The 16,683-nt window shown below is 44.0% G+C and overlaps 1 protein-coding gene across 7 annotated transcripts; it reads right to left on the bottom strand.

The window, feature by feature from the left end:
- Positions 1 to 9,920: 9,920 nt before the first annotated feature.
- LOC123103737 (nucleolar protein 58) lies at positions 9,921 to 16,358 on the bottom strand. 7 transcript variants are annotated; one of them, XM_044525412.1, is made up of 6 exons: positions 16,103 to 16,358; positions 15,868 to 16,024; positions 12,763 to 12,933; positions 12,473 to 12,663; positions 10,780 to 11,020; positions 9,921 to 10,501 (listed from the first exon to the last, which is right to left on the bottom strand). In XM_044525412.1, exons 4-6 carry the CDS (start codon positions 12,639 to 12,641, stop codon positions 10,150 to 10,152), a joined length of 762 nt encoding a protein of 253 aa, XP_044381347.1. In that variant the 5' UTR covers positions 12,642 to 12,663; positions 12,763 to 12,933; positions 15,868 to 16,024; positions 16,103 to 16,358; the 3' UTR covers positions 9,921 to 10,149. The 7 variants fall into 7 exon arrangements, with proteins under 7 accessions (XP_044381347.1, XP_044381343.1, XP_044381341.1 ...); XM_044525408.1 differs by having other exon boundaries at positions 12,763 to 12,890; XM_044525406.1 differs by lacking the exons at positions 12,763 to 12,933; positions 15,868 to 16,024; positions 16,103 to 16,358 and adding exons at positions 11,203 to 11,366; positions 11,486 to 11,580; positions 11,681 to 12,205.
- Between the last annotated feature and the right edge of the window lie 325 nt (positions 16,359 to 16,683).

Below are 16,683 nucleotides of genomic sequence, written 5' to 3'. Positions count from 1 at the left end.
TGAGGGTTCCACTTTCACATCCATGCCATGCCAATCATTGAGCTTTCCTGAAACAATCATCTTGGAATAGCATTAGCTCAATAAGCTATATGTTGTTATGAATTACCAAAACCACCTAGGGATAGTTGCACTTTCAATCTCCCCCTTTTTGGTAATTGATGACAACATATAGATCAAAGCTTCGACAAAAGATAATAATCATGAAATTTATCGTCGCTTTGAGAAGTATGTGATAAGTAAGAGCTCCCCCTAAATTTGTGCATATTTAAAATTTGCTTTGGACTGCAAATGCACAAGGAGTTAGAGTCATGGGTTACTCTTCCATGTCACATACATCTTGGTGGAGCGCTTAGAATGATAAGAATGAAATACATGCACTCATCACCAAGAATAATGAATGATCACACAAGATAGATAAGATAATAGCATTAAGCAAGCATTAAGTGTAGCTTATGATCAAACACATGATCATCAATGTCTCACAAATAATGACGTAGTATCTCAAGCACTCAAAAGTAAACAAGTTCGAAAAACCACCAAATAAAGCAAGAGAGAAAAGCAACACTCTCTCTCTCGAAGCCTATGATCTATACATTTTCTCCCCCTTTGGCAACAAGTTACCAAAAAGTTCCTAGAAAATGCATAGTGCTAAGTCGACGCTCAGGCTTGATCTTCAGGTGGTGGTGGAGTCCAGATCACTCCAAGGACGAAGGCTTATATAGATGTTGAAGTAGTCGCTGGAGTTGGAGCTGAAGTAGACGCTGGAGCTGGTGGAACTGAGGCTGTAGCTGGTGCTGAAGTGGTGGCTCTGGTGTCAACAACTGGCACGGCAGATGACCTCGGGCCTCATGGCACTCTGGCAAAGGTATGAGTGGTAGTCCTGCCTCTCCTCTCCTGCATGTCCTCCTGGAGCTGCTCCACTGCAGACTGAACTTCCGTTGCCTTGACATCCAAGTCATAGAACTTCTGTTCCATGATCCTCTCTAGGCTCTGCTGATTCTTAGTGAGGGTGACCAGACTTTGCTCAATCCTCAGCGTGGATGCAATCAAGTAACCAAGCTGCTCTTGTTTAGTCTTCAAGAAGTATTCAGATGCCTCCTCTTGAGTTGGCATCTTGGCAGCTTTCTCCTTCCTTGCCTTCTCCTTCTTCGCGTATGCTTGGGCAGATGATGGCTCGTTCTCAGTCATGACAACTTGATTGTCCTCAAAATCTGGACGGATGGGCAAATGTTCCTTATCCAATAAATATATGTCTGTGCCCATCTTGGAGTTGATGAGCTCCTGAATCTGAGGGGCATATCCGCAACTCCTCTTCTGATCTGCTGCAGTCCTCTTGATTGTTTCCACTATGAGGCTCATCACCTTGAACTTCTAAGGTACATCAAATACATGTAGCAAGTTGATAGCATGGCCTCTGATCATCTTGTGATCACCTGACTTAGGCAATAAGGTGTGCCTTAGTATCCAATTGATCGTAGGCAGACCTGACAGAAGATAATGCACTGAGCCAAACTTGAAAGTATCAAGTGCTTCATTTGGGATCTCCTTGTACATATTGGACATTGAGTTGTGGTCCATCTTCTTCTTGGCATATATGTCCATGTCATCATCATGCTCCTCTGGGGCATTAATCAACTTTGCCCATTCCTCAACAGTGGATTGGTACCTCGTACCCTCAGACATCCATGTGATCCTCCCATCTGGATAAAAATGTGCTGTGGAGTAGAACTGCATGATAAGTTCCTCGTTCCACTTTGTGAGCTTCTGCCCAACAAAGTCAGCTACTCCACAAGCTATGAAGTTGTCTTGCACTCCAGGATAGTGCTCCTCATTGTCCTTGATGTATGTCCAGTCAACCCATCTCATGTCACAGACAATTGGCTTCTTATCAAGTAGCACTGTCTCATAGAAATCCTGCTGCTCCTTGGTGTGAAACCTGTAGTCCACTGCAGTCCTTCTCCTAGAGGCGTATGGATCTGCTTCTCTCCATTTCCTGAGCCCTGAGTCTCTCCTGAGCTTCATATCCTCAGCCACAGGATGAGCATCGTTGTGGTCTGGGATCTTGGGCTTGAGCTTCCGAAGGACATTTTCTTCCTCATCCTCTGCAACAGTCTCAGGCACTGGGGCCTTGTTCTTCTCAGTGGCTGGGATGCTTCTTGTGTTTCTCTTTGGTGCACTCTTAGGCTTAGATGCAGCCTTAGGTGCTTCCTTGGGCTTGGATGCAGCTCCCCCTGACCTTATGGCATCCCCCATAAGCTTGGGTGCCTTGGGCGCTGGTGCAGTTGCCTCTTCTTCCTCTTCCTCTTCCATGATGGAAGCTTTTCCAAGCACTCTATCCACAGTCTTCTTCACCCTCTCCTTCCTTTTCTTGCCCTCAGCTGCAACTGGCTCTTGGGGAGTGGGCTTCTCAGTTGAGGCTCTTGCCTTTCACATGGGCTGCCTGCCTGCTGGCCTTTTGATTTTCAGACCTGGCTTAGTGCCTTGAGCTGGCTCAATTCTCTTGGAAGTGGCCTCTTCCTCTGCCACATAGTCCTCATCTTTAGAATCTGAGGTTTTCTTCTTCCTTTGCCTAGTGGCAGCTTTAGGCAGGATGCTGGGTGTGCTCCTGCTGCCATCATCTGAGGAACTTGAGGGACTAGTGCCCTCACTCAACTGCACTTGCTCCTCTAACAAGTTTTGGCTGTCACTCTAGTCTGACATGATGCAAACTGACTGCTGACCCTGTGAATAGATTATAGAGGAGATAGAGTGGATGAGCATCACAAAATGCAGAGATTTTTGCAAAAGAATAATTCAAAAACTTAGTTTTAGTTTCCCACTGAAATCATCTCGGATCTACCGATTTTCAAACTCGGTGATACCAAAGCAGTTTTGGAACCTAAACTAGTGAACTCGGTATGACCGAGTCATAGTTCGGTGGCACCGAGACTGCTAGGGTTTCACTGAGTTCAAAAATCGGTCGCACCGATAAGTAATTCTCGGTCAGACTGAGTCTTACTTGTGCAATGGCAAGAGCCAAATCGGTGGGACCGAGTTTTTCAACTCGGTGGGTCCGAGATGGTTTCGGCGGAAACCTAAACCTAGAATTTTCGAATCAAACCTAATCTACGGGCGTTTTGACTGGATAGAAGTTTCTCAAACGTGGCAAGAATCAATATGATCACAATGTGCTAGGAATCAGATTGAGGAATAGCACAAAGATCAAGTCCATACCCTAGTTCGGTGGGGACTTGCTACGGCGGCAACGGCGGGGCAGAATTCCCGTTGACAGCGACGTAGACCAGCGAATGGAGGCTGCTGGCGGCGAGAAGACGATTCGGAGACCTCGAGGGCAGAGTAGGCTATCGCGCGGGCGAAGGGGTTCGGAGAAATTTCCAAATTTTGCCCGTGACTATATATAGCCCGACCCTGTCGGTGTGACCGAGTGGAACGACTCGGTGGCACCGAGATTCATAACTGCGTGCAGTTACTGAAACTCGGTGTGACCGAAAAGTTCAAATCGGTTGCACCGAGATCGAAAACCTAGATCAACTTAATGATCTCGGTAGGACCGAAAGTGGAGTATCGGTCAGACCGAGAATCATAAAGAGGTTTTGGAAGTTTAAGTCTATGACGAATCGGGGACTCCGAGCGCTCCTCACACAGAGTGGTTCGAATCTGACTTGATCAAATTTTGTGATGCAGCATGAATAGAGTTTGAGACGAGAAAAGCATAGATAGCTAGAGGAGGTTCTTAGGCATTCTTGTCCATCCACTTGGCAAAAAAGAGATAAAGCCGAACAATCAAAGCAACAAGTGGATGTCCTCGAATGAGTAAAATATGCAACCAGCATGCTCACACAATAAGATGGCAAATGAAATATGTGGCAAGGCATGCACAACCAATTCTAGCATCTATCAAGCAATTTGCGATGACTAGGTCATCTATATATGAGTATATTGACTTAGGAGTCAAGTGAGAACACTTGATCATAGGTCATACTCATCATTTAAGCTCAAGTGGGGTTACCACTTTTACATAAAGCATTGTTGTGTTCACATCTTTAGAGTTGCTTTAGCTCAAGTCTTAGAGTAAAGCTCCCCCTAGATGTGATATCCCCCCTAAGAGGGATGAACTAACCTTGGGTTTTGTCGATGATGACTTCATGTAGATATTGAAGATGTGGATGCTCAATGTTGATGTAGATCTCTTGGATCTATCCATTTGAGTGAATTGCACTTTCAATACCTACATGGGTTAGTCCCACAAGGAACAAACAAGGATATCCATAGACATAGAGTGATGCACACAAAAGATGATGTCCATGAAAACTTTTAGGTTACCTTGTCCCTTGTCTTACCAACAAGAGGGTTTGTGACTCCTTGAACTAGTGCAAGATGTGGAAGTTGATTGCACTTGTTCTTGCCAAAATGATAAGAGTGAAGTATGTTGGCGGAGTCACCCTCAAGAACTCTCTAGTTCTTCTTCTTTTGGATCCACATCATCTTAATGGGAATCCTTGGAGTTGTAGTCGTACTTGATGAAGTGGAACTCGAAGTAGTCTTGGGAATCCACTTGACTAAGGTCTTAGGAGCTTCTTCAAATGCATCAATTTCCTCTTGAAGCTTGTCCTTGCCTTTTTTGCTCGTAGTTTTCTGGTGGAAGATCATCTTGAGCTTGTGTCCCCTTGAAAGAAGTATACTTCTCTTGTTGAGGGACAAACTTTGTCTTGGGGTATTGATCTTCTTCCCATTCAACTCCATTGGCATTGAACTTTCGTTCAAAACCAACACCTTGATTCTTCCGGTGCATTCCTTGCTTGCGCACAATTTCCTCGAATTGCTTACTCCCGGCAAGGCTTTTGTACACTCCTTTCTCTATAATTCCCTTCAATAAGCTATTTTCTTGCTCAAGTGTAACTTGGCTAAGAGAATCATTAGTGGAATCAAGAGAACTACTAGAAGCAACAATATTGAATTTAGCATAATCATTGTTACTACTAGAGGAAGAATCTTTCTTGTTAGACTTGACTTGAGGCATGTAAGTGGATAAGAGTAAGCGCTTGGCAATGTAAGAAGAACTTTTCTTGCGGAGATCATCATTGATTGCCTTTAAGAACTCATGCTCTTGCTCAAGATTGAGCTTTTCAAAGCGTAGTTTCTCATGAGCCCTTAAAAGTTCTCGATGATCTTCGAAGATAGTGTCATGAGCTAACTTAAGAGTTTTTAGTTCTTTAGTTAGAGCCTCAATCTTCTCCTTATCATTGTCATTCGTTTTATCTTGATTAGCATGATTAATTGGTCTTTCATCATAGTATTCATCACTAGAGTTGTCACCAAGCAAATCATCACCTAACAAGTCATCTTCATCACTATTGAAATCAACATACTCGGGGTGTGTTACCTTAGGACCTTTGGCCATGAAGCATCTTCCAATTCCTTCATTTGGTGAGTCAAATATGTCGTAGGAGTTGGTTGACACAAGTGCTAGACCGGCAACACCTTCATCTTGAGTATCTTAGGAGTCGGAGTGATAACTTCTCTCGGAGTGGCTGTCGGAGGGATACCCATTCACCAACATGAGCTTGATGTCTTCGTCTTGTGTAGCTCCTTGATGATTTTTCCTTCCTTTCCGAATCCTTGCTTCTCCGTGAGTATCTTCGTTCATGAAGATCATCTCTACTCCTTCTCTCTCTTGGTGGTGATCCTTTGCTTCTTATTTTTGGAGAATCTTCTCTTCTCTTGTAGGGAGCCGTACACTCATTGGAATAGTGTCCGGGTCTTCCACAATTGTAACAGTTTCGCTCTCGACTAGAAGATCTTTTGTCATTGTAGGACCTTGACTTGGAGCTTCTATCTTTGCTTCTACTCTTGTAGAACTTGTTGAAGTTCTTCACCATTAAGCTCAATTCTTTATTGAAGTCTTGTTTCTCACTTGATGATGTAGGGGCTTCACATGAGGCTTTATAGGCACCACTTGATTTGTTGTGAAGTTCCTCTTTATCCTTAAGTGACATCTCATGAGCAACAATTCTTCCAATCACCTCCGTTGGCTTGAGATCTTTGTAATTGGGCATCATTTGGATTAATGTGCACACGGTATCATATTTTCCATCCAAGGCTCTTAGAATCTTCTTGATGATGAATCTATTGGTCATCTCTTCACTTCCTAAGCCGGCAATCTCATTTGTGATGAGAGCAAGCCTAGAGTACATTTCAGCGACACCTTCACCATCCTTCATCTTGAACTTGTCAAGTTGGCTTTGAAGCACATCCAACTTGGATTCCTTGACGGAGTCGGTACCTTCGTGCATATCAATCAAAGTGTCCCAAATTTCCTTTGCATTCTCAAGATGGCTGATTTTGTTGAATTCTTCGGGGCACAATCCGTTGAAGAGAATATCACAAGCTTGAGCATTGTATTGCAACATCTTCAACTCATCCGCGGTAGCTTCACGGTTCGGTTCTCTCCCATCAAAGAAGTCACCTTGCAAACCAACACACACAATAGCCCAAACGGCGGGGTTATGTCCAAGAATATGCATTTTCATTTTATGCTTCCAACTAGCAAAATTAGTACCATCAAAGTAAGGACCTCTACGGTGATAATTTCCCTCGCTAGACGCCATACTCTCCTAGGTTGTGAAACCAAGGCTATGACCACCAAAAGCTATGGAGATCAAGCAAATGGAGACCAAAGCTCCGATACCACTTGTAGGATCGAAAGTATGTCTAGAGGGGGGTGATTAGACTACTTGACCAAATAAAAACTTAACCTTTTCCCAATTTTAGTTCTTGGCAGATTTTAGCTATTGTAGGACAAGTCAAGCAATCATCACACAATTCAAGCAAGCATGCAAAGAGTATATTGGCAGCGGAAAGTAAAGCATGCAACTTGCAAGAATGTAAAGGGAAGGGTTTGGAGAATTCAAACGCAATTGGAGACACGGATGTTTTTCCCGTGGTTCGGATAGGTGGTGCTATCCTACATCCACGTTGATGGAGACTTCAACCCACGAAGGGTAACGGTTGCGCGAGTCCACACAGGGCTCCACCCAAGGGCAACGGTTGCGCGAGTCCACACAGGGCTCCACCCACGAAGGGTCCACGAAGAAGCAACCACCCACAAAGGGTCCACGAAGAAGCAACCTTGTCTATCCCACCATGGCCATCGCCCACGAAGGACTTGCCTCACTAGCGGTAGATCTTCACGAAGTAGGCGATCTCCTTGCCCTTACAAACTCCTTGGTTCAACTCCACAATCTTGTCGGAGGCTCCCAAGTGACACCTAGCCAATCTAGGAGACACCACTCTCCAAGAAGTAACAAATGGTGTGTAGGTAATGAACTCCTTGCTCTTGTGCTTCAAATGATAGTCTCCCCAACACTCAACTCTCTCTCATAGGATTTGGATTTGGTGGGAAGAAGATTTGAGTGGAAAGCAACTTGGGAAGGCTAGATATCAAGATTCATATGGTAGGAATGGAATGTCTTGGTCTCAACACATGAGTAGGTGGTTCTCTCTCAGAACATATGAGTTGGAATAGTGTGTGTGTGTTCTGATGGCTCTCTCACTAATGAGAAAGAGGTGGAGGGGTATATATAGCCTCCACACAAAATCCAACCGTTACACGGTTTTTCAATCTCGGTGGGACCGAATCAATAAACTCGGTCGGACCGAAATAGTAAACCTAGTGACCGTTAGGAATTTTGGTGGGACCGACATGCAACTCGGTAGGACCGATTCGGTTAGGGTTTGGGCATAACGTAATCTCGGTGAGACCGATTACACAAACTCGGTGAGACCGAACTTGGTAACTAGCTAACCAGAGAGTTGGTCAGGCAAACTCGGTGGGACCGATTTGCTCTTTCGGTGAGACCGAGTGGAACTCGGTGAGACCGAAAAGTTACAAAGGGGAAACACTGAGTTTACATTGCAATCTCGGTGGGACCGATTCGCTCTTTCGGTGGACCGAAAAGTTACGAAAGGGAAACAGAGAGTTTGCAACCCCATCTCGGTGAGACCGAGATCCCTATCGGTAGGACCGAATTGCTAGGGTTTGGCAGTGGCTAATGACAAGTGAAACTCGGTGGCGCCGGATAGGAAGAATCGGTAGGACCGAGTTTGGCTTAGGGTTTAGGTCATATGTGGATATGGGAAAAATAGTTGAGGGTTTTGGAGCATATCACTAAGCACATGAAGCAAGAGGCTCATTAAGCAATACCTCATCCCTCCTTAATAGTATTGGCTTTTCCTAAGGACTCAACGTGATCTTGGATCACTAAAATATAAAATGAAGAGTCTTGAGCTTTTGAGCTTGAGCCAATCCTTTGTCCTTAGCATTTTGAGGGTTCCACTTTCACATCCATGCCATGCCAATCATTGAGCTTTCCTGAAACAATCATCTTGGAATAGCATTAGCTCAATGAGCTATATGTTGTTATGAATTACCAAAACCACCTAGGGATAGTTGCACTTTCAAGGACCCCTGCCACCGCCGGCGGCGTTCACCCGCGATGCCGGGAGGAAGGGAAGGAGGTGGTTTCGGCCCCGGCGGCGGCTAGGGTTGGGGTACCACCCGAGTCGCCGTCTGTGTTAGTTTAATTAACCTGTATGTAGTAACAAAAAATAAGTTTCTCAATTCCAGTTAGAATTTTGTGCAGCTGACCAGTTACCAGTTTACCGGCCCCTCCCGGTGGATAAAATACTGGCCAGAATTGGCTGGTGTTGACAAAATTCGCTTGAATTCAACAAATTTGGTTCAAATGTTAAGAATGCAAATTTTGTTCAAATGATTTTGCATGGAAATTAATCGAAAAAGATCTGAGATTTCCAGAAAATGATTCTTCCAGGCCCTGAAAAACATGAGAGAGAGAGAGAAATTGTAGCAGGGCTTGGTCTCGAAAGGTATAAATACCACCAGAAGCTTAGAAAGAAGAAGGAATGTCGACCTACCGCTCCGTGGGCTTTGAACCTTGCTTTTCTGTAAAATTCTCAGACGCTATAGTTGTGTAAAAACAGTACTCGATTTCTCACTAGAAAAAACAACAGTCTTTATTGTTGTGTGCATATTAGTCACTGATTATAGCTTTTCCTGATCTCTGAAAAAAAGCAAAACCCAAGGAGACACTTGTTTTACGAGCAAGAAATAGTTTGACCTCCTTGAGACCCTATCTATCGAGGGCTTGTTTTTACCCTTGAAATATTGGGTACCACAAGGCCTGTTTTCTTAAAGGAATCTTCCTTTAAACGGAGAGAGAGAGAGGGAGGGAGGGAGGGGGAGAGGGGGAGGGGGGGGAGGGAGAGAGAGAGAGGGAGAGAGAGAGAGGGAGAGGGAGGGAGAGAGGGAGAGGGAGGGAGAGAGAGAGGTAGGTATAGTGTCACCACTACATGAGCAAGTCAAGCTCTGTCTCTGGGGGCAATGGACTATTCCCCGGCAGCCGCATGTCTTTGATGGTGCAGCTCTGTATCCTCCTCATGCTAATGGACGCTTTCGAGACACAAAACATGGGCCAACAACGGCTGACATCAAGCATCTGGAGGCGTGGGCAGTGGTCGAGGAGCAGCTCTTCCTAGAAATCGCCGCTCCACAGCAACGAAGCGCTCCAGCAGAGGAAGCTTCCTGATGATCGCCGTGATGATGTAAGGCCAGCCTGAGACACAGAGGCTCCTCAGCAAAGGCGCGCTGCAGGCAGGCGATTACGATAGGTGACTCAACACAGCACAGATAGATTCATGCATGCATGTCAATGAAGTATAGAATCGATGCAGTAGGAGGCTCAGCGCAGGTAGATTCATTGACGCGACACGATGGAGACATGGAGTAGGCCAGGAGTGCGTGCCTGTTGGCGCCGCTGGATAACCAACAGATATTCATGGTTCAGTACTAGCTCGCTGCAGATGTGGACCTTCGATCATGTCACAGAAGCGAAAGCGATCACTCTCATCAGATGCCAATCATGTTATAGGCAAAGGAAGTTCAACTCGAGCAACACATAACATGTTTAAACACGGGGCACAGTGCCAACCGCATCCCCTTGTGCGCGCTGGCGGAGTTTTAGTTACAACACAGGTTCCCAACGAACAAGTAATAGCAGCATGTAGCAGCATCTTTCAGTAACAGAACCCTTTCTTTCTTGTGTACAAATTGTAGTTCAGTAATGGGGCACATCACTCCCTTCTTCGGCTTTTGTGATGGTGGTGGCGGTGGCGATGCTTGGCCTTCTTCTTGTCTTTTCTCTCTTTTTTCTCCGATCTCCTCTCCTTTTTATTTTCCTTCTTCCTGTGTGCTTCAGAAGAGCTAGATGGCTTATTATCATCCAATGTTTCCCCATGCCAACAATCATCAAGAGACTTGGATCTCAAAAACAGTGGCCTCTCCGGACCTTGCACTCGGCGTTCCCATTTTTCTTCCAAACGTATATCCGGGCTAGGTTCTTTGTCTCGACAATGCGATGAATCCTTTAGGTATGGACCAGGTTCATCCATCCTAGAGCCAACGGCACCTCTTCCTCGCTTTACCCTAACATAGCACCAAATTACATATTTTGTCAACAAAACTGAAAATATGTAACAGATGCAAATGTGCGCAAGTTAAACATAACACTCCCCTTGAAAAACATCACCTAATAGGATAATATGGCAATCTCAACAGAATAATGTGATACTACGACTACAATACTGTAGATAATTTGCATCAATAGTTTGACATAAGCAGAGAAATTCTTAGTTATCTGGCAGGTGTCAATCAATATATTGCCCGCTTCTTCTATGAAGAAACTAGTAGACATTTAAACTAACCTTGAATGCAGAAACTTTTCAACTTCATCATCCCCTAGACCATCATCCTGGTCTGAGTAAGAACTATTATAAGCAGTCCCTTCTTCAATCTTTGAGCTGGAACTCATATTTCTCGAGTCACCTTTGCGTTTCTCCCCTCTAGAGTCACCACGCTCTTTATTTCTTCTTTTCAGCTTAGACTCAAGTTCAAGTTCCTTCTCCCTGGCACGCCACATTTCATCAACCTCCACAACACGGTTTGCTGAAGGGGGAACAATCGTCAATTTAATAATAAAATCGCATGACAAAGTTAAATGATTCGATTTCACGATATAATGAGCAATATGAGTTCAAAAAGGGACGTGGGGTTTCTACTCCGAGCACATATGGTCACTATATCTGCGCCGCTGAATGTTGTCTCGCAATCTGCTCCAGTTCTTTTACCTGGGAAATACTGAGCGGTATTAAATGTGCTTTTGTTTGGCATACGTATGCTGGTGTCATGTTCTGTGGGGCAGGAAAACGGCAGACGTCCATGGGGCGTGCGAGTCATTGTTACTTCCGTTGGAGACTGCTGGTGAGCCACGGCTCGTAACGTTTGCTTTAATCTAGTTCATGGAACAGAAAAACAGCTTTCTGGTTAGTAGGGATGGAGAGAGTTCCTCATTGCGAACCAGGAGATTGGAGAGGCGAAGCAGTTCGAAGGTGCAGCTTGATGTGCACCTACCGGAGGCTGCTGAGCTTGATCTTGCTGGGCGACAGGATGGCATTCGAGCTAGGCGACGTAGCCTTCAGGCCATCTGAAAAACCACACAGACCAGTCTGTGGAGTGCATGTACTGATAAGGTTAGCAGGGATAAGATTTAGGCTATAATCAAGTCATTACATATAGATTTGTGGCAAGGGATCTTTCTTCACGCACTTGTAGATCCGGGTGTGAGACGAAGTTGATGACCTTGCCCCGGCAAGAAATCAGCGGGAGGATTTTGTTGGTAGCTGAGGACGAGGCAGCAGTTGACATCTGCGGCGGCAGGGAGGACGATCGAGGATTAGGAAGGGAGTGAGTTGGGGGGGGGGGGGGGGGGGGGTGCTTGGTATGGCCATATAGGTAGGAGAAGAATCTTGAAGGGGAAAGTTGCTGGTGGAAGTGAAGTTGTTTCTGGGATATTTTTTATGGAAGTCTCTGGGATGGATTGGGTTAATGGGACTGCTCAGAATGGTGGAGAAAGGTGCAGATGGCCCACCGTGAAACGACGTCTGGGCCAGAAGACATCTGTGGGTATCCAGCACAATAACTCAGCGACCAGTGTGGGCCAGATCAACAGTGAAGGAGGAAATAAATACCGATCTTTATACAAGGTACAGTACCAGAAACTTCACGAATCTAGGAGAGAAACAACGTGCGAGATAAGCCGAGCATCTGTGCTCGCGCACAGATTTACACTTCCTGTTCAAAAATACTTATAAAGTAGTCATTAATGCTTATTTAGTTAACCACCCCGAGTTAGAGGAAGCAATTTAAAGTGGTGCCTACATGATTGCAAATTTGTAACTGCCTTCAATTGTTGTGATTAGTTTTGGGTGTATTCTCCTAATGAGAAGGTTTCAAGGACATAAAAAAACATTTCTTCAGTAAAAAGCATGATTACAGCTGCTTTGATCAGGTAATCAACACAAGGAGGCAAGGATAATGTAAAAGAAACATGATGCTAACCTTGTTGAACTCCACGAACTGTGGCTGTGAGGAACCGGGAGTTTGGGCGATGCCTAACATTGGGCTTTTGCAGATATGCATGAACACCTTCCCTGTCAGCCTCTGACTGTAATCTCCGTGCTTCTTCAAGGAGTAATGAAGCTAGACGATTCTCTGTGTCCAGATCCATTGCCTAATTTGAACTTCAGCAACTATGAAGACAGAAATGAAATATTTTGTACATTAAACAATATTAAACTCTGATCTAAAGCAAACATCAAAAGAACTAGCGGCATTGGATCACTCTATACCTGCTTTTGGGGGATTCCAATCAACGATCAACCCCAGTTGTGTACCACACATTATCTCCTATTTCCGCAATTTTTCATACTTCATCGCTTCCAAAGTAGTCATGTCTTTAACTCGCCATGTATTATTGCTACCATTTCACTTAAAGTTATGTCCTGATTGGAACGTGTGAACTAAAAAACGCAAGAAAAGAAAAACTGAAGAAATAGAGATGTCATGTAGCATGAATTTATCTGGATCCTTTTCGGAAAAAAAAGACCTTACATGAATCCAATCAAATACAAAGTAGTACTCCAAAACTTTCGTTTGGATACTGCACAGGATAAATGTGGAAATTCTAGACATAAGGAAAAAAAACGAGATAAAACCACATGTTTTTTTCCTTCAGAATTCATATGGGTTGCTCCTCATTCCATCACATAAATCTTGGGGAGCCATTTCTTCGTTCCAAACTGAACTGTTGGAATTTTCCCTATATAAATTCAATCCTACAAAATTTCTACAAATTTATTTATTCCAATTAGGGCCTTAATCAGCACACAACATGAAGCGTGAGAGGCAAAAAGTACAAGGGCGTGCAAGAGCCCGAGGCCAGACGCCTCATGGCTCACACAGTCACATAAACCTAAGTCTCATATGTTGTATTACGGTTGAATTTACACAAACTCCATGTTAGTGTTGTTTGTTGGGTCAACTGCATATGTCAAATTTATTTGTATATTACTGCAGAACTACCTAATAACATAATAAGGCAATAGTTTTTTGTTTTGTTTTGCGGAAAACATGAGGCAATGGGTTAATTGCATGGTTTTCGAGTCGCGACTCGGATGAGTCGTTCTGGGGTAGCGACTCTGAAAAGGTCGAGCCTGCAGTCATGTTTTCCGCAAAACAATTCATGAGTCGACACTAAGTTGAGTCAACATTTTTTTGCGACTCATCGACTAGTCGACGACTAGTCGCGCGACTCACAATCCATGGTTAATTGAGAAGCTAACATTATCATTTGTCAGTTATGCTTCAAGAATTAAGCAAAAAATAAGTTCATTGCTAGTATCTTTGGCGAGCGTAGTTTGTCCTTTTTAGCCTACTAGCACAGATAAGATTGGTGACCTATAACCTTCCTGTGTCTGCTACCATCAATATCCCATGGCTCGGGAACTATTTATATGATTGTAATGTGTCATTTAGGGGCTGTTTGGTTTGTGACTAACTTAGCCAAAGATTGCCACAACTAAGGTTAGGCAAGTTTGACCAACTTAGGTGAGTGTTTGGTTCATGCCACACCTTAGGCAAGCCACACTTGGACCCCACATGGCATACACACAAAAAGTGTGGCAAGATTCCCTTAGGCTTGCCAACTTGTGGCTCTCATTTTGATGAACTAACCTTAGGCAAGCTTGGCAAAAATGTGTGGCAAGGTGTGGCAATGCTAGTCCTAGAACCAAACAGCCCCTAAATCTTAACAACAGGAAGTTTCTAGTTTTCAGGTTGCTAGTCATCCAAATATATATGTGTTAGACACTCCTGGTGTTCTATATCCTATATTTGGTATGACGAATCTTGTCCCAGGCTAGTTTTGACAGGTAAAGACTCCTACGAAGTTTAGGGTTTCACTTGTCATTATATATTATTATCCGATGCATGCACCTCTATTTCAGGAGCAATTAAGGATTCCTTGTTAGAGGAGTATGAAATTGTGCAATTTCTTCTTACAATTCTTAACTTAAGGAAGGAATGCAGGGGGTGGGAGAACCTGAATCTAGACAGAGATAAATCTTCTTTTGCTGATGCAATTCCCACCAGGAGTTGCCATACTAAAAGGCAGCATTCCTCAGATCATACCCAGGTAAATATCGATGAGTATTCTAGTTATTACATCCTAATATTTATTGCAATTTCTTACTAATAATGCTAGAAAATGGATATATTTCTCATTATATAACGATTTTTAAGAGCATTGAATTATTCGGTCTGACATGCATACTATTAGCTAGCTGCCGTGTTTTAATTGCTTCGCTTTATTTGTGTGCAGGATTTTATCGTTAGAGCCGTTCGTCAAGCACTTTCTGAGACCATAGCATCTTTTCAAGGAGATTTAGGAAATGAGAATGATTTAAGAAGATTGGTAGAAATCTAGTTTACACACTTGCAGAATGCTTTCAGGATTTCTGAAAAATAAAAGAAGTAAGAACATAAATTGAAGAGGAATTAAGCAACAACAACAAGAACAAAAAGCTATGACAAGGGGGGCCAATCTTAATCTTCCTGGACTCTCATAATACAAAACACCTTTGTATCACTAGTGATGATACATATGCAGATCCTGTACATATGCAGATTCTTTTGTTGATCATGAAGGAGGCAAGGTGCTGCATAGACTACGATTAGGTTTGGCGGTTCTGATCCATACCTAAGTACAAATCTGGAGGCTATTTCCCAAATTTGTATATACTTAATGTTGTATGTGTTGAATGCGCACTCTGTGTTTTCGCCATTACAAATTTACTCTTCTATTCTAAGTTTAGAATTTTGTTACAATCTTTGAGCAGCCTGCCATTCTTGTGGGCTGAATGGCTGATGAAGATACAGACAAAACGTCAGCATTTGCTTAATTCTTTATGACAATCTGGCCATAGTTACCCTTTGCAAAAATTATACACTTTTGGGGGCCTCCCCTACGGTTTACTGTCAAAAAATAACCATTCAAAATATGGTTCAGTTGGCTAGCGGCTTAACTTGGGAAATCCTGAAAGTCATGCTGGTGGTTCTGGCTGGCGTATTCATTTAGTTTTAGACCACAGGTGGAATCTAATGACCGGTAGTACTTACCAAGGAATTACCTACCTGGATGATTACTGTGAAAACATGAGTCTAGCTGGCATGAAGCTGTATGCTCAGGTTCAAGTTTCTACTAGTACTGAAACTTGAGATGATCCTTAGAATTATGACAGCCTTATTATGGTACAATGGTGTCAATCATGCATATGCAGAAATTAAGCAGCCAATGGAGCCACTTTTCAATCAAGTGCATCAGCAGCTAGTACTAGTTGTTAATGTATCCAAGATCTTCTTTAATTAAGAAGCCAATCCATGGACGGGGCTTATACCTTGCAAGGTGCCGAAGGTGGAACTAGGTCTTGGCTTGGAGGTCGGGATCTGCAGGGCGGTGCCACAGGATCGATCTGCAGTAGAGGCGGCGAAGGGTGGACGGATCCGGCAAAAGATTGCAGTGGATGAGAAGGGATTGACGAGGACGAGGACCTGCTGTCGATCGAGTGAACTGGTTAGGGTTGCGAGATGCAATAGAAGGTAGTGGAAGGAGAGTCAGAGGAGAAGCCTTACCGGCGGCGACCTTGCCGGAGGAGAGGGATGTCGTCCTCGGCGAAGGAGATGGACCGGGATGGGGCGATCTGGGCGGAGGAGAGGGACCGAAACGGGTCTACCTTGGCAGAGGAAAGGAATCGAGACGGAGCGACAGGGCGATCTGGCCGGAGGAGAGGGTGGCGGCAGGAAGGAGGAGGAGAGGGTGGCGGCGGGTGGAGGAGCAGAGGGGGGAAGCCGATCCGCTAACATCCTCAAGGATGTCAAGAAGGTACAGTGAAATGCGTGGGTAAAGCGAAGAATAGATGTCAGTATTACTATAGCAACTACTGTACGAATTTACTGTAGCATGTATAAAAATTTGCAATGTACCATAATTTTGTTTGTATGTAATTTTTGTAAATGTATACAATAGATTTGTAATTTGCAAATTAATTATAATCATTTTAGGCTCGTAACGTTTGCTTTAATCTAGTTCATGGAATAGAAAAATAGCTCTCTGGTTAGTAGAGATGAAGAGAGTTCCTCAACTTCTCCATTGCAAATCAGGAGATTGGAGAGGTGAAGCAGTTCGAAGGTGCAGCTTGATGTGCACCTACCAA

This window comes from Triticum aestivum, chromosome 5A (assembly GCF_018294505.1).
Source record: "Triticum aestivum cultivar Chinese Spring chromosome 5A, IWGSC CS RefSeq v2.1, whole genome shotgun sequence".
Classification (NCBI taxonomy): domain Eukaryota; kingdom Viridiplantae; phylum Streptophyta; class Magnoliopsida; order Poales; family Poaceae; genus Triticum; species Triticum aestivum.
This window is presented reverse-complemented; position numbering and strand designations above follow the sequence as displayed.

Excerpts from the sequence above, each read along its gene's own strand:
- LOC123103737 (XM_044525406.1), bottom strand. The coding sequence starts at position 11,779 with ATGTCAACTGCTGCCTCGTCCTCAGCTACCAACAAAATCCTCCCGCTG. Across the intron at positions 11,581-11,680 it reads TCTCACACCCGGATCTACAA|ACTGGTCTGTGTGGTTTTTC; the intron begins GTGCGTGAAGAA and ends TGCACTCCACAG. Across the intron at positions 10,502-10,779 it reads GAAAAGTTTCTGCATTCAAG|GGTAAAGCGAGGAAGAGGTG; the intron begins GTTAGTTTAAAT and ends GTGCTATGTTAG.